Raw genomic sequence first — 24,692 nt, 5'->3', positions numbered from 1 at the left:
TTTTCAACCTATGCTTATACCAACAGGGTGTGCAACTTATCTCTCTACCGCAGACAGCACTGAGCATTATTAGGCTTTTAAATATGAAAATCTGATAGATAAAAAATAGTATCTAACTTTAACTTGTTTTATTTTGTGTCTGCATCTTCCCATTTGTCTGTTATCATTTATAGTTTCTGTCGTCCTCATTTATGAAGTTATGATTTGGTTTTCAGATTTTTATTGATAAAAATGTTAAGTATCCTGATAAAGTTGATTCTAAATAATTATACTTTTTATGTATTTTGAGAGAGAGAGAAAGTACACATGCTGGTTGGGGTGGAGCAGAGAGAGCCAAGCAGGCTGTCTGCTGTCAGTGTGATGCCCAACATGGGGCTAGAACTCACACACTGGAACCACGAGATCATGACCTGAGCTGAAATCAAGAGTCAGATGCTTAACCGACTGAGCCACCCAGGTGCCCCTAAATAATTATACATTTTATTGTGTTAGGAATAATTTGAGTTTACAAGTCTTCAAGCAGCAAGTTGTTTTAAAAAGATGGTCATGACTGTATAGCAAAGAATAGTCTTTGTTATGGTTGGTGGATTGAATTGTTATTTCTGGTGTTTGTCTTATTAGTTACACTCTCTAGACAAGTAGTCATATTTATCAGTAACAGTGACTTCAAATATATAGTCTGAGCAGTGTCTTCAATTTTAATGACTGTGTTTGAAATTTTGTCCTTATAAAAGAAATTTTTTTTCGCAGTATGGTTCTCGCCTGTTTCTTTGTGAATTGGCCAAAACAAACCACTTAGCTTAAGGGAAAAAAAACCTATATTCTGCTCTTAGGTTGACTGAATACTGAGGGCATTCTGAGATTTCAAATGTCAGTCATACTCAAGCAGAAAGAATGAAATTATTTCTCACAAAAATGGACGTCTTAAGATTGTTCCTGCTATCTTTAGTTTTCAATAAATACATACTTTTTTTAAATGTAAGTAAAATATTTAATCTTACCTGTGGTGTTTATGTAAGCTTATAGGACTTTGCAATAATTAGAAGTAAAAGTAATTGCAGATGTTTGAGATTTTGAGATGTGGGCTTTTTCTTTGAATTTGCATTTAATTCTATAATATATGTCTTCACTTACCTTTTTAAAAATATACATCAGTGGTTCTTAGCCTACGATGATAATGACTGGAGACATTTTTGGTTGTTACTAGTGGGGGAATGCTACTGCCACGGAATGAGTAGTGGCCAAGGTTGCTGCTGAAGATAACTCCCAACAACAGAGTATTATCAGATCCAAAATGTCAATGATGCTGAGATTGAAAGATTCTGCTTCATAGGAAATAGCATACATCAGACTTGAAAATGTGTCTTAGGGGCACCTGGGTGGCTCAGTCGTTTGAGCGTCCGACTTCAACACAGGTCATGATCTGGTGGTTCATGAGTTCGAGCCTCGCTTCGGGCCCTGTGCTGACAGCTCAGAGCCTGGAGTCTGTTTTGGATCTGTGTTTCCTTCTCTCTCTGCCCTTACCCTGCTCATACTCTGCTGTCTGTCTGTCTCTCTCTCTCAAAACTAAATAAATATTTAAAAAAAATTGTTTTTAATGTGTTTTATAGTTCTTTCACCTGTAAAATAAAAACAATGGTGGGTAGGATCAAGATGTTTAACCATAGCTTCTAGCTTTACCTTTCAGAATTCTATTTGAGAAACTTCATAAACTTCAATTTGAGAAGTAGATACTACTTGAGAAAGAGTTATAGTCTAATTATTAAAGTGTTACCTTTTTTGATGTTCAGTAGATGGAAATCTTAAAAGTTATGTCTTTAATCAAATGTTGCCCAGAAAATTCTGTTTCTCCTTTACTCTCAGCCTCAAAACACTTCTGACACTACGTGTGTGGGCTTTTCTTCTCCACACCGAGCAATTCTGTGACACCGCGGAGTGTCCTACAATTCAATTCAGTTCAGACTCTCTCTCTCCCGTTTCAGATGCCAATCAGCATTCAGCTTGTTACCCATGCTTCTGAGTAGCAGGCTAAACAGAGGTTTTCATGGCTTGCTCCTTGGGTTCCATTAATTCACTAGAGTGGCTGCTCACAGAATTAAAAAAAAAACTGTTTACTTAACTAGACGACCAGTTTATTACACTGGGTATTGAAGGATACAAATGAACAGCCAGATGAAGAGATACAGTGGGCGAAGTCCAGCAGGGTCCTGAACATAGAAGCTTCTGTCCCCATGGAGTGTGGGGTGCATCACCCTCCCAGCATGTGGATGCATTCTTGGTCATGATTCTGGAAGCTCTTTGAATCCATAGTTTGTAGGTTTTTATGGAGGCTCCATAATGTAGACCTGATTGATTATTCACTCCACTTCTAGCCCCTTTCCCCTCTCTGGATAATAGGGAGGGGGCGGTGCTGAAAGTTCCCAACTTTTTTTTTTTTTGAAAGTTCCCAACTTCTGATCCCAACTTGGTCTTTGTGATGACACATCCCCAACCAAGTGCCCACCAAGAGTTACCTTAGCTGTTTCAGGCGCCTGGGTGGCTCAGTTGGTTAAGTGTCCAATTTTGGCTCAGACCATGATTGTTAGTTAGTTGGTGAGTTCAAGCCCCACACTCAGCTTTATGCTTACTTACAGTTCAGAGCCTGGATCCTGCTTCACATGCTGTGTGTCCCTCTCTCTTTCTCTGCCCTTCCCCTGCGCATGTTCTCTCTCCCTCAAGAATAAATAAATGTTAAAAATTTTTAACAGAACAAAAACGGTTTCTGTTATTCAGGAAATTCTGAAGATTTTAGGAGCTCTATATTGGGAACTGGGGCAAAAGACTAAATATTAGAACAAAAGATTGTCCTAATACCCCTATTTTCAAGGGTTTTAGGAGCTCTGTTAGGAATTAGGGGCGGAGACCTATATAAATTTCACAAATACATCCATTAGCTTCATGGGACTCATATACATAGGGGAGAGAGAAGCTTTAATTCCTCACTTCATTAAAAGGGTACTGTACTGGCTTTGTGTGTTAACATTAGCTACTCTGCATATACCTTGAGAGGGTAGGGTTAGGTACATTGAATCAGAAAGGGGTAAGTGAAAGGTAAATTATTTGTCATCTTTCATATTTAACTGCACATTAAAGTGAGGCCTATGTTAGTTATACATGCATTTCATAAACAAGCTGACAAGATCATAGCAGCAGCTGGAAGTACAAAGTGAAGAGGCCTACTAAACCTGCATATTTTAATGTAATTACTATAATACTTCATTAAATACAGTACAAATGGTAAACTGGATGGAACACCGGATGAACAGATGTAGACTGGACTCTTCTAACTAGTATGTATGGTCATTCTCCATTGTTCCCTTTGAAGTCACCTTTCTTAGCATTACTAGTTAATACCATTCCTTTTTTATCATTCTTTAATTGAGATTATTCTTTAAAATTCTTTATTGGGGCACCTGGGTGGCTCAGTCGGTTAAGCGTCTGACTTCGGCTCAGGTCACGATCTCATAGCTTGTGAGTTCGAGCCCCGCGTCGGGCTCTGTGCTGGCAGCTCAGAGCCTGGAGCCTGCTTCAGATTCTGTGTCTCCCTCTCTCTCTGCCCCTCCCCCGTTCATGCTCTGTCTCTCTCTGTCTCAAAAATAAACATTAAAAAAAATTAAAAAAATTCTTTATTGATTTGGGTTCATCTTACCTTTTCAGTCTTATCTTTTGCCACCATTTGTAACTTCTCCAAATTATTTGCATTTCACTGAATATGCAGTGCTCTCTTTTGCTAGTAGTATTAAATTCTAATAGCGTCTTTCTGTTGGTTGCCTCTGTTCTTCCTCGTGGCATGACCTCCACTTGTCTTTTAACATTGTTCAGATAGCTCAATTCAAATACATAGCAATCTGCTGAAAAGCTTTTCTCAGATTCCTTTTTCTTAATAGAAACTACCGTATTTCTGACATGCATTGATCACATTTCTGTTGTAGCTGTTTGCTTACTAATCTGTTTATACTTGTGGTTCCCCAAGTGTTGAGGGGGCTGAAATTCCCTTACTGAGAATGTGGCATGAAATAGGAGCTGGATTAAATATGTAAATGGAAGAAAAATCAAAATGTTGTCTTCTTTTAAAGAAATATTTTAACTTGAGAAAATAATAGAAACTATTGTTTCCAAATCATAAGGTTTCTGTATGTAAGAGAGAGAGGAGCTTGCTTTCTCTTCCCTTTTAATTTTCCCTATGTCTAGATTCTGTTTATCCTTTGTCACCTTTGCTTGTGTCTAAGCCTTCCCAGGTTTTCAAAAAAGATAGTAACTTTGCTGTTATAAATTCTCCATTTACCATTTTCTGCTGTGTATTATGGATATATTAATACAGATATTATTTCTCCTGGCTAGCTAGGTAGGCTCTTTAGAGATCATAATTTGGTTTTTGATCTTTATATCCTTCTGTGTCATATGTCACTGTTTCTTCAGTAATAGACTTGCTGTCTTATTTTGGGTTACGAGAACAAAATATCATAGATCCCATGGCTTCAATAACATTATTTTCTCAAAGTTATGGAGTCTGGATATCTGAGATCATGGTGCCAGCATATTTGGGCTTCGGTTGAGGGCTGTCTTCTGGCTTGCAGAAGGCCACCTTGCTTTGTCCTCAGATGCACTGTGGGAAGAGAGGATAAGGGAGGTGTAATAGCTTGCTGTTCCCCCCTCCCGTCCCCTTCCCCATCATTAGGGTCGCATCCTCACGGTTTCGTCTATACCTAATTGCCTCCCAAAGACCTTATCTCTAAATACCGTAAGTTTATATGTTAGGGTTTCAACATAAAAATTTAGGGCGAACACATTCAGTCCATAACATTTGTAACTGATTTGTGCAATTAGTGCATCTTTCTCTGTTTTTATATCTACTGATTGAATTCAGGTGTGGATTGTTTTATAGAGATGCATTCTTGAAGTTTTTGAATTTTTTTCAGTTTTGTGAAGTAAATGTTTTAGGTACATTCTCTTTAAAGGAAAATGGGAAAGAGAAGGGACTGGGATTTATTGAAAACATACTGTGTGATAATCCATACTGTGTGACATTCTGTATAAGATATGCTGGTGTGAAATTCACTGAATACAAAAGTTCCTTTTGTTATTTTTTCACCACTTAGTTTTTGTGTAATTTCTGATTGTGCATTTTTTGTTTAGTGTTCCTTCATTCCTTAACATCTCTGTGAGATGTTACTTAAGTCAGCAAATACTCAACATATAATCTGTGCTAGGTACTGTGCTAGTTGCTGGGAATGCATTAGTGAGCAAACAAACCGCAGTTGCTTTTGTTTATTATTTTGGCAGTAAGGTATTATATTTATATGATACTTTGCTTGTTGCTTTTATCAGCATTCCCGTGTATCAGACACGTTAACTTCATTTTTAAAGTTAGGACAGGTGGAAACTTTAAATGTAGTTACTTAAGTTAGTAATTTTTGTCATTTGATTCCTGAATTAACCTATGCTATGAGCCTAAGACTAATTAGGTATTGAAGAGGTTAATCCATAATAATTTTTGTCATACATTTCTGTATTTAAATTTTGGGTAGAGAGGGAAAGGTTTTAGTTTCCAGAGATACTAGCCTCATAATGTATGAGGTGCAGTAGAACTTTGTTAGATTACATGGGAGTAAAATTGAAATTGCTTTAAATTTCTGCTTTTTTCTTCTATGTATATATCAATTCCATATATTTCTCAAAATTTTGACATAATTACAAATTTTATTAAAATAAAGGTTTAACCTTAGATTTTCTTTGCTACCCAAATAAACATTTTAAGAATAAAATTTCAATGAATTTTCTTCATTGATATGTTTTTTTCCATATTTTAATATCTCTGAAATTGAATGTCTTTCAAACACCAGTAGTGGTGTTGAATTCTTAAAATAATGGGGAATCTCACAGTTGATCCTGACTTAGATTTGGTGAATATAGTGCTGTTATTACCTCTTTGAAGTTTTAGGAAAAGCACATATTTAAGTGTATTGGATAGCTCGTACGGTTTGGAAGAATCATTCATTCTTGAAAAGCAAAGTTGAGTCTGAGTAGTCAGTATAAGATTGATTTAATTATTGGCATATTTCAAGTTATAAAAATTTGTAAGAAACAAGTTTATATTGCTCTTATATTTAGTTGGTAGTTTTCAAAAGTTCTTCAAGTTATGAGGATTTGTGAATAAAATCATATCCTTATTTGTAAATGTTAAGAGATTTTACTTTCTAAAAATTTATAGTTGAACAGTATACAACTTTGCAGAATCATGTTGATGGGATGAAGTTTTCTAAATGGACTAATTTTTAAAATAACTGATTTTCTTACTGATGTTAGGCATGGAGTGTTAAGAAATGTGGCTGGGTATTTTAAATGTATTGTTTTTATTATAAAAGTAGGATACCCTTGTAAAGCAATTTGAACAGTGCAGTTATTCATAAAAGAAAGAAGTGACAGTTCCTTCCATTTCTGTGCCCCAAGATGTGTTGAATTTTTATATTCATTTCAGTAAAATGCAAAACGGAAGTGAGAATTTAGTAGTAGCTTTAAAAGAAAAAAATCATAAAAAACTTTTATGGAAAAACTGAAGCATACTTGAGCGTAAACCTTTGTTTTCTAAGGAATTAAATTCATATTATTCATGAATAGCCCTTTAAAAATACTGCTAGGATCAACTTTACTTTCTAATACTCAGTTTGAATATTTTTATTTCTCAGAAAGTTTCAGCTTAATTCAGTTTATAATTTTGTTGACTTTAAACAATTAACCTTTTTATACTTTCCTTCAAAAGAAAAAACATAGATACGATTGGCTGAAATGTACAACCTTCTTCATACTTAATAAATTCATAAATATGAATTCATTTATGAATTCAGCTATAATTTCTGATCTAGGAGAATCATGTTTTTAGGGCTGATGCAGGAACCTTATGTATTTTGAACACTGGATATTTATATTGGAAAAGATAAAATTCAAACCATAATCAAGAGATAAGGTGCAAATAAAGAAGCAAATAGCAATAAAGTTACTTTATTGGCAGTAATCTCATACAGAGGTGGTCAGTGTATATAACATCATATAGGATCTTTGACATTCTGGAGGGTTACATGCAGAGAACAAAACTAAAACCCAAATTGCCTGAATACCGTGGGTAGGCTGCTAGATTGAATGATCAAATGGTTCATTTGGGGACGTCCCCTTAGACTTGAATTAATTTTTTAGTGTCATAGCATTTTAAATATTACACCATAAGAAGTAAACTTTTAAGTTGTAGTTTGAAAATACCGAAGAGACTTTTTTCTCAGCTCAGATTTCTACTTAAAGATAGAGCCTTAAGGATGTAGTCCTCAAAAGAAAAATAGCTGTTTGAAAGCATCAGATTCATTTAAAACTATCTTGCTTGCAAGCAGGACAAACTGATTTTGGTTCTCTTAAGCCCAAAAGAAAGTGAGAAAGGAAGAGAAAGATTTTTTGGAAAGATACTGAGGTAGATAGAATTTAGAATCACAGGGAGAGTTAAACTACCAAGCCAAGGATAGGACGATGGGGTACCTTGGGGGCCTCCGCCATAGAAGTTGCTGGATCTCTCCTTCGGATTCCTGCCAAACGGGTGATTTAGTCCAATAACTTCCATTGTGTGTTCTCTCCATATTTCACATTTCTGGAGGAAAATGTCCAATTGGCCTAACCCAGGATTAATCCATTTCTTTTTTAGAGGAGGAGGCAGGTAACATGGACAGGGAAACAGTTGGTTCTTGGAGGCCCATCTTTGTGTATTACATCCCTTTCCTAGAAAGTGGCTGGGGAACCAACTCAATTGGTGTATGCTATAATCAGCATATGTGCATATACAGTATCCCCAGTTCCTTATACAGGTAAAGTATTAAAATTATTACCTTAAAACTGGTAGGAGATTATAACTGTGACTTGGGGGAAACAACTCCTGTTCTTTTATTATGAGAAATTCATTGCCCTTACCAGGATCTCTGAATTGTTGAAATGCTTACAATTTGAAGGATAGCTTTGCTTAAGTTCTTACCAGAATGTTCTCATAACAAAAGACGGTTCCCTCCCCAAAGATAAATTCTCTTTCATGATGCTTAGCTTCTTAGTACCTCTTAAGGGGGAAAAATGGTCTGGGGCAGAACGTAATAGTTGCTTTAAGGGAGCAATTAAAATGCTTTGAGAGAAGTAGAGTAACAAGTTGATTTCTGAGGATTAGGGAAAACTTTGATACCAGAGGCAGTTAAGCTCAATTCCGCCAGAGGGAACAATAAGCCAAGGGATAGTCAGGAAAAAGTGAATGGTTATGAAGGTGTATTTGGGACAAATCAGAGTATCTTGCCGATACAAAGAATTTTGCATTTAGAGAGACCTTAGAAATTATTGAAGGTTTTTTTTTTTTTTTAGCAGAAGAGAGAGAAAGCAGAGCTTTGCCTTGGGGAAACTAGTGTCTAATTCAGGTGAGTTACTGGACTTTAAGGTAGAGGAAATGAGAGCTTGAAATAGGGCAGTGTTAGTGGGAATGGACATGGGAGATTCTCAAACATTGGGTTATGGTTCTGTAGACATTATCCATCATTCTCATCTTGCCTGAGTTTCTGTATAGGCTTTTCTAAATGGTTTCTTAAAATGCAGTTTTGCTTGCCCTGTTTAGTGTCTAATCTATGCTACTAGCCATGGACGTGCTACAATGTAAAGAACACGTTATTTCCCTGCTTAAAATTTTTATGCACCCTCCTCCTTGCTTAAGTTAAAATTTAAGATCTTTATTATGTTTTAAGATGCATATGATTGTGTCTCTGCTTAGCGTGATATTCCCCAATTTGCTCCCTTTGTTTTTTTCTGCTTTGCTAAACTACTTATAGTTCTCTGGTGGATCATGCTCTCTCATCTCAGTGACTTTGCTTACTATTGCCTCTCCCTGGAACAGTCTCTTTTCCTTTGTGCTCATCTTTTTAAGATCTGTACTAAGTCTGGAAAACTTTACTCCAGGTAGATAAGTCTTTAGCCCACTTCCAGTACTTTGTGATTGCTTCCATCATTATTGCATGTGGATTTTGTTTTGCTGTCTTTTTTACACTTGATCTTAGCCAAAAGGCCGAGAAGTGATGTTTTGCTGTCTTTTTTGCTTAGATTGTGAATTCTATGAGGCATCTAGACTTTTTTTTTTGTATCTTTTCCTACTGCACAGTAGCATACAGATGCATATTTGCATTGCCTTTCTTACGTTCTTTCTTTTCTTCTCTTTTTTCTTTTTTTCTTCTTTGCCTGTAACTAGATGTCCTGACTTTCTAGGAGTATGGATTTTGAAGCCAAATGCCTAGGTTAAAATCCTGGCTCTGCCACTTACTAGTTGTGCAACCATGGGCTGGTTATTAAACGTCTTTGTTTCTTAGTTGCCTGCTGATGCTAAGATTGATGAAGTAATACTGCCTAACTCATAGGGTGGTTGTAAGGATTGAATTAATATGTCCAAAGTGCTTAGACCAGTGTCTGACATTGGTGGTTGTGTGTTTTTATTATATATTGCAGTTCACATATGAATCTGTACTCCTTTTGCAAAAACAGTTGCACATATAGTGCTTCCAAATCTGTTTGGAAAGTGGTATTTTCCTGATTTTTTCCATACTGTAGTTGGGTTGCATTATTCCCACCAAAGCATGCTTCAGGATATTCACCAAATAATTACTGAGCACTTAACTATTTGTCAAACATATTTCTGGTAGTTGTGATATATATTTAGGTGAAGAAATATGTGGGCACATAGTAAATGTAATAAATTGCATGTTATGTGATTGTAAGGGCAATGGAAGAATAAGAAGAGTAAGGGAAATGAGAGTTAAGGGTCAAGAGGTACTTGTAATTTTATTTTTTTTTTAACGTTTATTTATTTTTGAGAGTAAGAGGCAGTGTGAGGGGGAGAGAGACACGGAGAGAGGGAGACACAGAATTGGAAGCAGGCTCCGGGCTCTTGAGCTGTCAGCACAGAGCCTGATGTGGGGCTTGAACTCACGAAACAGTGAGATCATGATCTGAGCTGAAGTCAGACACTCAACCGACTGAGCCACCCAAGCGCCCCAAGAGGTACTTGTAATTTTAAATGCAGTGGTCAAAATAAGCCTCCTATAGAAGAAGAGCATTCCAGGGAGAGGAATCTTCCAGTGTACAAGTCCTTAAGTAAGAGTGTGTCCTGCCTTTTCACAGACTAATAAGGAGGCTACTGGAGTAGACTTACCAGAGAGAGGAGGTCAGAGACGTAAAGGGGATTGGAGTTAGCTTATGTAACGCAGTGTGGACCATTGTAAGGACTTCGGCCATTACTGTGACTGAAATTGGAAGACATTGTGTAGTTTTGAACAGAGAAGTGACATTATCAGACTTAAGTGTTAGGATTGTTTTACAAACGGCTGTGCTGAAAATGCACTTTATGTAAAATAAGCTAGAAGCACAGGTTATTGAAGATTGATAGTAGCTTGGGTAGCAGGAGGTGGTGAGGATTAGTCACCTTCATTATATATATATTTGGAAGGTTTAACTGACAAGATTCCTTGTAGATAGGCTGTGGTGTATGAGAGAAAGAATGGAGTCAAGAATGACTCAAGGGTTTCCCCTAAGCGTAGAAGATGGAATTTCGTTACACCTGAAATGGAAAAGGCTGTGGCAGGGGCAATATTTGGGAAAGATAAGCATGTTCAGTTTTGGACATGATGAATGTTATGTTAATGTGGAGCAGGTGCTTGGATGGATGACTGTGGAGATCAGGAGGTATAGTTTTGGCATATAGATGGTATTTAAAATCTCCAGACTGGATCAGATCACCAAATGTAGATAGAAGAGATAATCTGAGCTTTGGATCACTCCAGAATTAAGCAGTTTGGGAAACTTGCAAAGAAAAATGAGCAGCAAAGACCAGTGAGTTAAAAGAAAACCCAAGAAAATAATTAGGAAACAGTGATCAGCTGTGTGAAATACTCTTTTAGGGCAACTAAGGATGAAGTGTGAGAATTGAACTTTGGATTTAGTAACATGGAAGTCATTGATGACTTTGTTAAGATCAGATTAATTTTAGTGGTGCGGCTGAAAGCTTGATTGGAGTGAATTTGAGAGAGAGAGGGAGACCAACTCTTAAGGAATTTTCCTGCCAAGGAAAACAAATAAATGATGTGGGGGATAGGTGGGTCAGTGGAGGAAAGAGGATTTTTTGAGATGGGAGAAATACTGATAAATTTCCATGGTATAGTGGAAATTATTAGATATTAAAAAGTAGATATAAATGTAGTTAGTAGGAGAAAGATGGAATTACATGACTGAAGCTTTTAGGTGCACAAATGGAGAATCTGGTAAGTTAATAGATGAGAGAATGTATAGTTCATCTGTGATTACAGGAGGGAATTCAAGGTGTGTGTATATGATCCTGATAGTAGGTGGTTAAATGTGGTAGAACTTTGGAAATTTTGTTAACTGCTTCAGTTTTGTAAGTAAAACAGGAAGAGTCTGTGATGGTGAAGAACTCGATGGGGATTTGAGGAGAGAAGATATAAAATAGTTACCTATAAGGGTCTGAGAGTGAATAAACTAGGGACATGTATAATCTGTCAGCGTTAATAGTGTACTTGAGGGGCGCCTGGGTGGCGCAGTCGGTTAAGCGTCTGACTTCAGCCAGGTCACGATCTCGCAGTCCGTGAGTTCGAGCCCCGCGTCGGGCTCTGGGCTGATGGCTCAGAGCCTGGAGCCTGTGTCCGATTCTGTGTCTCCCTCTCTCTCTGCTCCTCCCCCGTTCATGCTCTGTCTCTCTCTGTCCCCCCCCCAAAAAAAAAAAAATAGTGTACTTGAGTCTAACCAGCATGGTGGTGCATTTTTCTATAACTTTTGTCTTCCTCTTTCTGTGCCCAATGAATGGGCACACATGTGGTGGGGATTACCTTTAATCAGTGGAGTTGATTTTGTGAGTACAATGAAGGCAAAGAGAAACTAGAGAGTCAGCTGTATGTAAGGGGGTGATTATAATGAGTATTATAATTTAATCTGGGTAATGAAGAGAATATCAAAGGGGAGGATATCAAAGTGGTAGGATTGGTGGATTGGAGATCATGGTGGAATCAGAATTTTTGGAGCAAATGTAATATATGAAATATTTTCTAGTTCATCAAGAACTGTAAAAAATGTAACTAGCTAAGGTTTGACAATGCTAAGTGACATATAGATTATTTTATCCTATTCTCTATTCTTATCTGTTAGCTGCAACACTTCATTTATTTAGTTTCTTTAAGGGAATAGTTTTGTTAATGGTGGAGGGAGGAATATTGGTTAAAAAATTTTTCCTGTCTCTGATGAAGGGAATAAAGACATATTCTTAGGCCAGAGAGATTGCCTGAAATTGTTATAATCTATTATGTGGTAGTACATAAGATTTAGCCCAGCCATTTTGTTATAGTCTAACAGGTCTTGCTCACTGTTCCAGTTCTTTCTTAGTAAATGCCACCAGGAAAGCTCTCTGCACAGCTCTGCTGTAATTTGCAGCTGCTCTCCCTGTTAAAGTTTCTTGAGGAAAAACAATCATTGAGTGTTTCCTAGGTGTGCGCCACTTTGCTAACAAGCACTCTACTTACAGTAGTGTTAATCCTTACAGCAGTTCTGTGAAGTAGGTACAGTTATTTCCACTTTACAGATGGGGAAACAAAGGAGGGATTATCTGTCTTCGATGAAGTGAAAAGTCTGAGCTGAAATTTGAACTCAGCCTAGCTTCCAGTTTATTTTCTTGGTTTCATTATATATAGGTTGACATTCTCAAGAAGGGTTGTCTATTTCAGTGTCATGTGTTTGTTTTCCACACGTTGAGACAGTTCTTGGACCAGAGTATAAATTGTTCTTGCACTAGATGCTGTGCTTTTAATGATGTTTTTTCTTCCTTTGGGGAGTATGTAGAAAATAGAAAATAGAAAAATGCTAAGTAATTAGATTTTTATTTAATTAGTAATTTTAGAGTAGCACATAACTCTGGGGCATATTTCAAAACATGAGTAAAAATAATCTGTATGTGATACAGCACAAAATAGACACGTATCAGACAATTAAAAGCCACTATTGCAAATACTGTTTAAGACTGAGCCTCATCTTCAAACTCAAGATTCTCCAAGATGAGGGGCGCCTGGGTGGCTCAGTCGGTTAAGTGTCTGACTTCAGCTCAGTTCATGATCTCGCCATTTGTGAGTTTAAGCCCGGTGTCGGGCTCTGTGCTGACACCTCAGAGCCTGGAGCCTGCTTAGGGATTGTGTCTCCCTCTCTCTGTGCCCTCCCCTGTTCATGCGCTGTCTCTCTCTTTCAAAAATATATAAACATTAAAAAAATTTTTTTAAAGATTCTCCAAGATGAAACCTCTGTACTAAAATGTACAGTAATCTCCTGCCACCTGTGGATGTGTAACCTCATTTTTATATTTCAATAACAAATTGTAAAGCCTTAATCATTTACTGTATAGAATATATTGCAGTCTTCTTAGAAAAAACCCAAACTATTACTGATTCTTTGTTTTGCAGCACATGAGTTTGTCTCTGAGTCGGGGTAGAAAGATTTGTTGTTGGCTTTTTACCTCTACCTTTCTCAATATGCAGAAGACTACACCTGAGAAAAATTAAGGTCAGATCTTCACAGCACATTTTCCCGTACAGTTGGAAGTGACTCATGAGGTAGATTTTAATGTTAAAGAACATTTTATTCATTTCTTAAATGAATCCTCTGCATTTTAGAAATTGTCTCTGCCATTGAAAAATATATATGCATATTATTTTATTCTTCAAATTTTGTGAGTCTTTGATCTTGCAGTTACCATTTTCCAGCCTTACTAAATTTCAGGAACCAATGTAGTCCTCAAAAAAAGGAATTGTGTATTGCATTAGTACTAAGTGTGTTTGTTGAGGGGGCAGTCCCCCCCCCCGGTTCATTTGGCATTGTCTGGGGACCTTTTTGGTTGTGATCACTCAGGGTGGGAGTGCTACCGGAAGTTCTCTTATAACTTGGAACTGTCTAGCCCAAAATGTCACTAATGGTAAGTTTGAGAAATTTGATCTCATTAAAGTGTCTTCTACTTTTAGGTCCTGTATCTTTCCACTTTGTTTTTCCATACTCCACTCATCCTTCTAAGGTCTAGCTTACAGTCCCACTTTGTCCTGAAGCTTTTCCTAGATAGCTCTAAGCCTACATTTCATGTTTCCTTTCTTTAGATTCTGTTGTACCATCACTAAATCTCTACAACCAGTAGTTTCTGATGTCTTATTTGTTTATTGTCATTGTATCTTGTTTTCTAAAGTCATATTAGTGGAAGATCAGGTTGTATTTTTTCTGGGCTGTTGTTGACTTAGATGTATAGTATGAGTTGGTAGAATGAAAAAAGGGCCCAGGGCCTACCTAGGCTCTGGCAGATGTAGCAGTGGAGAAAAGGACCATTTCCTGTGGTTGGGAATTTGGAGTTGTTAATTTATGAATTGTGGTGAAAGTGATAGCAGTAGTGGTGAAGGTGGAGAGAAGAGTGACCACCCCCTCCTAGAAGGGGCAGAGTAGATCCACCTCAGCCATTAAGCTAGGGCTATTAGAAAACCTCAGTACCCTCTGAGTTCTGAATTGGCTTTCTTCAGCCTGAGCTGTGCTGTTAGAGATGTATTTTTGTTTGATTTAGCTGTTTTTTATGGGAGAGTGAAGGGTTCATGTTTGTATAGTAATAAATTTTAGAAAGATTTTCAGTAAGGGGTTAAAGGGGTTAGCTCAGAGTTAAGTATAAATCAAGCTAATCAGAATACACTGTTTCTTCAGCTTTTTGTTTTAATTGGTAGGGAGAGATGGGTGAGTGGAGGAAAGTAACTTGACTCTTTAGACATGTTAGAATCCTTATCATTGAATGTAAAAGTTGCCAAAGAAGAAACCCAAGTTCATGCTGAGGTATTACCTGAACGTTTGTGTTACCTCTTGAAGCTTTCTTTTCCATCAGATTGGATCCTTGATGTGTACAACTATCATGAGATTTTTAGTACTCTTTTTTCTTAATGTTTATTTTGAGAGAAAGAGCACGTGGATGTAGGGGAGGGGCAGAGAGAGAGAGAGAGAGAGAGAGAGAGAGAGAGAGAATCCCAAGCAGGTTCAGCATAGGGCTTGATCTCACCATGGTGAGATCATGATCAGAGCTGAAATCGAGAGTCAAGTCGGAAGCTTAAACATCTCAGCTGAGCCACCCAGGCGACCTGAGATATTTAGTACTCTTAATTTGAAAGATTCACTTTTCAGTGTTTGTGTTAGAAAGAAATGTATTGCTTTGGAACAGGTACATACCATGCCACCTTCAGATAAGTGTTTGTGCAAGAAAATGTGTAACATTTGAAGGGTAATTTCAAAATAGGAACAATTAGATAAATATTTTAGTGTCACTTCAAAATTTATATAAAAAGTTTTCATTATTTTAAGCAGTCAGTACAGAATGGGAATCTGAAAGTTATGTTCACACTTAATGTCACATAGTAATTTCCTTTTTCTGTGAGTAAGAAAAAGATATTTTAAAGGGATAGGGAGGGACAGTGGTTCTTGACTGGGAACAATTTTTGTCTTCTAGGTAACATTTGGTAATATTTTTAGACGTTTATGGTTGTCATAACTTCTGAGAGTGGGGATTGGGTACGACTGACTTCTAGCGGTAGAGGCCATGGATGCTGCTCAACATCCTGTAGTACACAGGACATTCCCCTGTGACCAAGAATGATCAGGCTCACAGTGTCAGTGAAGCCAAAGTTGAGAACCCCAGGATGAGAGGATTGCAGAGAACCTGTTCAAAAACAAAAGAATGTTCTTGTGAACAGTGAACATAGGTTAAAATACTCAGGTTTACTAGCAGTGAATGAAGTGCATATTAAAGTGTTTTTCTACTATTAAATTAACAGGAGTTTTGAAAGATTTTAATATTTGAGTGAAATAGGTGTTAATATACTTTGGCCCTATACAGTAGTACAGCATTTCTGAGAGGCTCTTGAAAGTATGTATCAAAAGTTGCTATTTATATTTTAAAGTTTTGACTCCGTAATTCCACTGATGGTAATCTATCCTAAAGTAATAAAACAGATCCCTCCATTAGGATGTTAATCACAATTACTTCTCATTGTAATGAGCTGGAAACAAACCTAACTCTTCTTAAAATGGTGGCGATTAAATAAATAATAGTGCAACTATATATGATACAGATTAAAAATCCTTCTTTCAAAGACTGTTGATCATGTGACAGTACCTATATAGTGAATAAGGAGGGAAAGAAGGATATCAAACTAAGGATGCCAAATTTTAATAAATGAGTAGAACAAAGTTTAGTGAAAAATACACTAAAATGTACTTTAATAATGATTAATGAGCAGTTTATGGGCAGTTTTCATTTTTCTGTTTTCTAATCTTTTTTAATTTTATTTATTTATTTATTTATTTTATTTTTATAAATTTTTTTTTCAACGTTTTTTATTTATTTTTGGGACAGAGAGAGACAGAGCATGAACGGGGGAGGGGCAGAGAGAGAGGGAGACACAGAATCGGAAACAGGCTCCAGGCTCCGAGCCATCAGCCCAGAGCCCGACGCGGGGCTCGAACTCACGGACTGTGAGATCGTGACCTGGCTGAAGTCGGACGCTTAACCGACTGTGCCACCCAGGCGCCCCTGTTTTCTAATTTTTTATGACTGTACCATTAATCAGAAAAAATTGTTTTTACACTCTAGTAAAATTTTATACTAGTCCTCTAATTTCTTAGGGTATTTCCTGATTAATCTGTCCTTTCCCATATACCTAGTTTCCTTTTGTGTTGCGTCTATGTCTGGTCTCTCTTCTGTATTTTATTCGCTCAGTTAATTGATGAAGTATAATATATGGTATAATCATGATGAAAAGGGAAGGTTCTCTTGAACTAGTAATTTGTATTTTAAAGTTCTTAAAAATCTTGTCATTTTGTGTAAGCAGTTCACAATGTACTCTTATTTTTGCCATGTGATTTTGCTCATGTGATTGAATATTCAGATTAAATTTACTTAGTTTTGCTCTCTCCTGTCATGCAAAAATTCTGACACTTTGTCACCTGACTTAAATAGCTGCCTTTTGAAGATTGTTTTATAAGCCTGTCACCTTGTGTGATTGATCAGCCTCCTTAATTTTTTTGTTTTTATTCATTCTTCCCATATTCCCTTTTTGATATTTCCAAATGGTGTAATATTTGGTATCCCTTGGAGGTAATAGGCCTCTCCTGTGCTGTCTTGTGGTAGCTTCCCACACATTGTGTGGCAACCAGTGAGGCTGAGTAGGAGTGATCTTAATAGAATTTGGAACTGTAAGAGGCAGCAAATTAAAAGATGGTGGTCACTGGTCACTAAAATGTTTTAGAACCAGCTGAGAAAATAAGAGATGGCTTTTCTGCCCTTGAGCCTCTAAAAAATACCTTTAACTCGAGAATTGTGAGGGAAACATGTTTGTTTCAGAATAGACTTGTAAGTTCCTATAGAGGAAGAAAAGTGTGTGATGCTTTATTGAGGGATATCTTCATTAGTGATGTGAGTTGTGCCTTTCTAGAAGAGAAACTGCGTAAAGAGAAAAATGGAAAGATAAGAAAATGAAGGGAGATGAGGTTACTTTAAAAAGAGTAATAGGGGCGCCTGGGTGGCGCAGTCGGTTAAGCGGCCGACTTCAGCCAGGTCACGATCTCGCGGTCCGTGAGTTCGAGCCCCGCGTCGGGCTCTGGGCTGATGGCTCAGAGCCTGGAGCCTGTTTCCGATTCTGTGTCTCCCTCTCTCTCTGACCCTCCCCTGTTCATGCTCTGTCTCTCTCTGTCCCAAAAATAAATAAACGTTGAAAAAAAAAAAAAATAAATAAATAAAAAAATAAAAAGAGTAATAAATTTCAGTAAATTCTTGAGTTAATCTTAGCAAAGTAGATTAAATTGTATTTTATTCTTTGGAAATTTTTTATGTGGAGGAATTGATTCTAAAGTTGAAAATGTGTTTGTTTCGTGAGCATCTGTTTAGAACAATTTTATTTTCATTTGAAAAATAAGGTGTTCTTGTTGTTCATTTCTAGTTTCTACTCAACCAGTGAGTACGTTCTGAATAAAAAAATTTTTTTTGTTGCCAGATTCTTAATTGATTTGATCATGGCCTGTTTTTTGTGGTCAAATTATATAATATTCAGGGAAGCATTTTGTTTTTGTTTTTTTAATTTTTTTTTAATGTTTATTTATTTTTGAGACAGAGAGAGACAGAGCATGAACGGGGGAGGGTCAGAGAGAGAGGGAGACACAGAATCTGGAACAGGCTCCAGGCTCTGAGCAGTTGGCACAGAGCCCGACGCGGGGCTCGAACCCACATACCGCGAGATCGCGACCTGAGCCGAAGTTGGACGCTTAACCGACTGAGCCACCCAGGCGCCCCGTGTTTTTGTTTTTAATCATGTAGTTGTAGTGAAACAAAAAGTTGCACCTTTCAACATTCTGCAGAAGTGGTTTTTCATCTTTATATGGTGTAGTAACTTCTGAATTGCGTCTCTTGGATCTAATTCTTAAAATACAGTATTTACAAAATTTAGATTATGGGACTTATTCTTGGCTGGTAAGTTAATATGATACTTTTTGAATATCCCCATAGTTTGCTTGTGTGGGCTGTATCTTTTCCGTTAATGTGTGTGGCTATTTTTTGGGGTTTGTGTTTGTGGGTTTTTTGAGTTTTTTTGTTTTTGTTTTTTAAATCTTGGGTGGATTGACAAGTGGTTAATGGAAAGATGGGGGGAAAAACTCCTGTGTGTGTATAGAAATCCTAATTCATAAAGTAGATTATTACTTAGTGGCTTTATTAAAACTATAAAAATTTTTAATTTAAGAAATAAAAAGCATAAGTGTTCTCTTTCAGTAATCTTCCTTGGTGAATTCCTCTGGGGAGCCTAGTGAAATTTAGAGATAAATTGTAGTAACCACTGGCAATTGTATGTTAATCAGAAATTAATATAAGGCATGTCAAAAATTATAATATGCTGCCTCTGCTCATTAAACCTTGAATTCCCCTTCCCAAAATAGACCAGGGAATGGAAGAAAGGTGATCGTGCAAATAGCTTTTGTTAATCATCCTCAACAAAATTTTTTAGTGTCAATGCCATTTATATACCATGTAATTTAACTCATTTAATAGAATGGAATTGTCAGGTCACGTGTTAACTCTGTGTTTAACTTTTTGAGGTACTGCCAAACTATTTTCCCACAGTGGCTATAGCATTTTGCATTCCCTCCAACAATGTATAGATTTCCAATTTCCTTACATCCTCCCCAACACTTGTTATTGTCCATCTGTTTTCATTATACACCCCTTAGTGGATGTGAAAAAATGTCTTGTGGTTTTGATTTGTGTTTCCCTAATGGATAATAATGTTAAGCATCTTTTAACATGTTTTTTTGGCCATTTATCTTCTTTGGAGAAATGCCTATTTGGGTCTTTTGTTCATTTTCTAACACTTTTGGTGTAAAATACATATAAAAATTTTAGTATTTTAAGTGTATAATTTGGTGACTTTAAATACATTCAGAGCTTGTGCCACCATCTTCATTATCCATGTCCAAGCCTTTTTTGTCTTGCCAAACTGACACCCTGTTCCCATGTAACAGTAACACCTCACCCTTCCCTTCCCCCAGCTCTTGGCTAATGCCTTTCTGCTCCTTGCCTCTTTGAATTCATTTTAGATCCCTCATATAAGTGAAACCATAAAATTTGTTGTTTTGTGTCTGTCTTATTTCATGTAGCATATTATGTTCAAGATTAATCAAAGTTGTAGCATGTGCCAGAATTTCCTTCTAGTTTAAGTCCTAATAATATGCCATTGTTTGTATATATACCACATTTTGTTTATCCATTCTTCTGTTGACTGATGGTAGTTTCTACCTTTTGGCTATTGTGAGTATTACTGCTTTGTGAGTTGGTGTACAAACATCTTTTGGGTATCTACTCAGAAATGGAATAACTGATCATCCAATAATTCTTTGATTTTTTTTTTTTTTTTTTTTTTGAGAAATCACCGTCCTGTGCCACAGTGGCTGCATCATTTTGCATGCCCACCAGCCAGTGCACAAGGTTTCCAGTTCCTCTACATCTTCAGCAGAGATACTTGTTATTTTCTGTTTTTGTTTTTGTTTTTTTGGAATGCAGTCACCTTAATGGATGTGAAGTTCTGTCTCATGGTTTTGATGTGTGTTATCGTAATGATTAGTGATGTTGAGCATCTTTGCATGTGCTTATGGGTCATTGGTATATCTTTGGAGAAATATCTACTCAAATACTTCACCCATTGTTTTCACTGGATTGTGGCCCTTTCCCTGCTGAGTTGTAGGAGTTGTTTTTACCTCCTGGATAGTAATAGTACCTCATGGGGGAGATTATTTGCAAGTATTTTCTTCCATGTTGTGGGTTGCATTTTCACTTCTGTTGATAGTGTCCTTTGAGACACAAAAAGGTTTTGATTTTGATGTAGTGTAATTTTTTTTTTTTTTTTTTTTGCTGTCACATAATATTGTTGACGTCAACAGTGACTGATTTTGAAATGTCCTGGGAACGTATACGAAACCTCAGCTCACACTGAAAAGCATTTTCTAGAATTTTCATTTTTTGTTTTGAAGTTCACATTTTATTGTTGACCACAAATATTTTAGTTCTTTCTCTTCAAGTCATTCATTTTTGAGAAAATGTCCACCACATTCTCTTGTTCTGAAATAGCCTTATTTGTTTGACAGTCCTTTCAAGCAAAAGTGGCCTTCTATGATAGCAGCTAGTTCCACTGGCAACAGTATTCAGCTGTTGTTCCTTGACGTGTCTGTAGTATTTTCCTATGCAGCAGAAGTTTTTTTATGTATACTTTTCATTTTGTTACTCAGAATATTAGAAAGATGTGTATTCAGAGGTTGAGAATTAATAAAATGAGTAATTTTTTTGTTTTATTAAACATTAAGTGAAAGGGTTTTTGTTTTACTGTGAATTTGGTGGTGAAGAAGATGATGACTACTAGTAGATACAAGTTTTGTACTGTTACCTTGATTTGTGCTGAAGTATCTTCATTTTCCCACTGCTCTTTTTGCACTACCAAGACAAATGTTAACACGGTAAAAACAAAAAAAAAGTTTGGCCTCTTCGACTATACTTTGAGAATAGCTGTCCTGGTTTTTAGGATTGTGGATGGAAGGGAAAGGTGATCGCAGATTAGCATCCCCCTTATTTTGCTTAAGATTGATCTGCTGCCACTAATGGTTTTACTTTCTGTGTGGGGAATTGGTTCACATTCCTGATTTTTGGATCTCCTGGAATTTAGACTATTTAGGCAGGTAGCATCCCAATTTTTTTTTTTATATTAGTGGGAAAATGTGAGAGGATAGGAATAAAAATATATTTATATTAGTAAATGAATAGATATTAAAAGCACGTAAAGAAATTATGTATTTTTACTTTGTAGATACATATTGTATAGAACCTGTGATATATATACTTTGTTAAAAGACATAAGATTCTGAAAATACTAGCTGAAAGTTAAAGGAGAAATTGAAGTTTATTTTGCTGTTTAACATAGATAAAAGACAAGAAGCTTATAGAGTCATTTTGACTTCTTTATTTAAAATTACAAATGTGAACTTGCTCTAATTTCTAATAACCTATTTAAGATGGGACAGCAACACCTCCCTGGTTAGGTTTGTTATGAGCAATAGAGTCAAAACAAAACTGTTTTAAAATGCTAGTAATGAGACATAGCACACAGTAGCCTTTCAGCCTGAGGTAGTTCTTTTTAAAGCTTTTTATTAGAGATTTGGGTGTCGTTTGGGTCAGGAGTGGGGAGAATTGGACATAACTAGTTTGGAGCTTCTGAGTCAAATTCATCAGATGCAGTCCTGGTATATGTTACTGAAAACGATACTCTCACTGGTACTTATTCAGATCTTCATTTTGTTACCATTCGTGTCATGATAAATTCTGTGTTTGTGGTTTGTGTTGAAGAGTTATAAAGCTACATGATAATGTTTTTTTTTGTTTGTTTGTTTGTTTGTTTGCTTATAGGATTCAGTGGTCCCAATTTAAAGGCTATTTTATTTTCAAACTGGAGAAAGTGATGGATGATTTTCGAACTTCAGCTCCTGAACCAAGAGGTCCTCCCAACCCTAATGTCGAATATATTCCCTTTGATGAAATGAAGGAAAGAATACTGAAAATTGTCACTGGATTTAATGGGTATGCACTTAATACTATTTTAAAGGTTTACTTTTTAGCAGAACATTATGGATTTTTATTTACGCTTTGTTCATTGATTATCCATTAAATAAGTTCTGTGTCTTTGGTGACATTTAGTAGTTACTGATTTTTAGCTTACAAGTATTTAAAATAATTACAGCATTTTAATGTATTTAATTTGTTTAACTTGAACTACCTTTATGGGTATCATTGGCATTTGAACTTTAAATGGGTATGACAGTGAAAACATGGAGGAAATATGTTAGTTTTTGCTTTCCATTTTATATGTGATACTATAAGTCATTATATTTTATCTAGAACCTGTATATCATTGAGATAAATGACACCTTTTTGAAAATGAAAAATAACAATTTATGTACATATTCCCCTTGGAACTTTTTACTTAAAAAATTTTTTTTGGAGTTCCCCTTTTACTCCCAAGTAAGAAGTAACTGTTCTTAGCCCTTTGTAAAACATTGCATTGAAAAGATACACTGCACTAAAATAAAACTACTATTTTAAAAAATGTTGCTGCATGTCATATTCTGTGTCATTTTAATATTTTTCTTTTTAGGACTTTGTATTGGGGTTCCTTTTGAAGGGAAGAAGTATTTGTGAAGTTGAATTGTTCAGTATTTACATTGGCAATAGCAGTTTGGAGTGTGGGTTGGCAATACCAAATTTAATGAACTGTGGATATGTTAACTGAATTCATATTTGGGCTAGGGAGTTTCATTTGTAAGTATTTTTAGGTAGCATAAACAGTCTCATTTTTTCCCATCAGATATTTAAACACATGGATTTGCACCAAGATAGTGTAATTCAGTTAATTCTTTATATGTTATGTTTTTGTGCCTTTGAGTTTTGCTTAAAATAACACATCCTTCGGCTTTGGTTTGAGATAAGTCACTAAAATACTTCCTTGGGGGTAGAATTTACGGCTGTATGTTTGAACTGCCTTTGTGGGTTTGGGGTGGGAGGGAGACATATTTTGACTTTGTACCCTGTTGTACTTTTGTACTGTACTGAAAATTACTGATCTGGATTCATTAATTTCTTTTTTAATAATAGTATATTTTAAATGCTCATACCAAAGAAAGTCACATGCTATATATTAGAAGTATGTTGCATAAGATTTATTCTTGATCTGAGTTACTCACGGTAAGAATGCTTTTGGGGATATTTATAAATAGTGTATAGGTAGATAGTATTTACATGTTATGGTAACTTTTATTTTAGTAAGTTATGGCTACCATTTAAAAATAAGAGTTAAGGTAAAACAAGTGATACCACATATACTACTGCATTGTTGATGTTAAGCTAATTTACTTTTGATTCTCAATTAGTAATACCATTTTTCTTTCTTTCAAATTAAAATGGACTGGATAGGTAGGTTATTAAATAAATCTAAATATTTATAATCTCTTAGTCTATAAAATAGGTAATTGACTTCTGAAAATGATTTGAGCAATCATTTAAATACCTAAGTATACTTAAGATGTAATTGCTTTTAAAACATTTTTCATCCTTGAACTGTAAGTATTTTGAACTTACATTGTTTTTAATTTGATGTTTCAGAATAGTAGTTATGAATCCTTTTCCCTAATCAGGCAGGATCCAAGTCTTATTAATCAGTGGTAAATAATTTTCAGTTTTTACTTAAGCTTTTTTGTCTGTATTATCATATATTGGCATACTGAAATGTGTTTATGGTTTTTCTCAATTTTATTTTCATGCTTTGAATACATACAAATGCTGTTTTAAAATTTTTGCTATGAATGGTGGCTAAAATTGCACTTTGGTCTTTTTCATCCAGATTGAGGATTTGTCCTTTCTAGTATACCTTTTTGCTATTATAATAGGTCATCTTTTAAGTAACAAAAATGATACTTGGTCATGGTTTCAAAAAGATCCTCAGGTGTCATAGGAGTAGTCCATAAAAAAAAAAAAGTAGGATCATGTCATGCTATTTGTATTTTCCATTCTAAGAGCTTTGATATCACTGTCTCAGTGCATTTATAGTTGTCTATGTATTTGAAATAACTGCATTTTTTATTATACAAGCGAGTTAAAATTCATTTGCCTTATTTCCATTGGTGGTGGGTGTTTTTGACTTCTACAGGTAGTGCTTGTAGTGAGCGTCTGTATACATACCTTCTTGTGTTGATGAATGTCACACATTGAATGTATATGTAGATTGTTGCTTTTCCTTTTGATTTATAGAAATGGAATTGATAGGTCAGAGTGTATGCATACCTAAATTTTTACTGATCCTGCCAAATTAACCTCACAAAATGTGTTAATTTGTCATTCCATGTGTGAGAAAGTGCAGATACTGTAATTATTCACTAGTTTGTGTGTGTATATGCATAGGTTTGTGTGTCTTTGACTGCAAGTGAAATTGAACATCTTATTAAGTGTTTATTGG

The 24,692-nt window shown here is 35.9% G+C and overlaps 1 protein-coding gene across 1 annotated transcript in view; it reads left to right on the top strand.

The window, feature by feature from the left end:
* Window positions 1-24,692, top strand: part of PPP4R2 (protein phosphatase 4 regulatory subunit 2) — a 54,788-nt gene that overhangs the window by 14,345 nt on the left and 15,751 nt on the right. Inside the window, exon 3 of the mRNA XM_086697587.1 lies at window positions 22,094-22,264. Coding sequence (XP_086553713.1) covers window positions 22,094-22,264 — 171 coding nt within the window. The remainder of the gene's footprint in view (window positions 1-22,093; window positions 22,265-24,692) is intronic.

This window comes from Puma concolor, chromosome A2 (genome assembly GCF_028749965.1).
Source record: "Puma concolor isolate L17-30 chromosome A2, mPumCon1.1.hap2, whole genome shotgun sequence".
In the NCBI taxonomy this organism is placed as follows: domain Eukaryota; kingdom Metazoa; phylum Chordata; class Mammalia; order Carnivora; family Felidae; genus Puma; species Puma concolor.
Note: the sequence above shows the minus strand (reverse complement) of the source record. Positions and strands in the feature narration are given on the sequence as shown.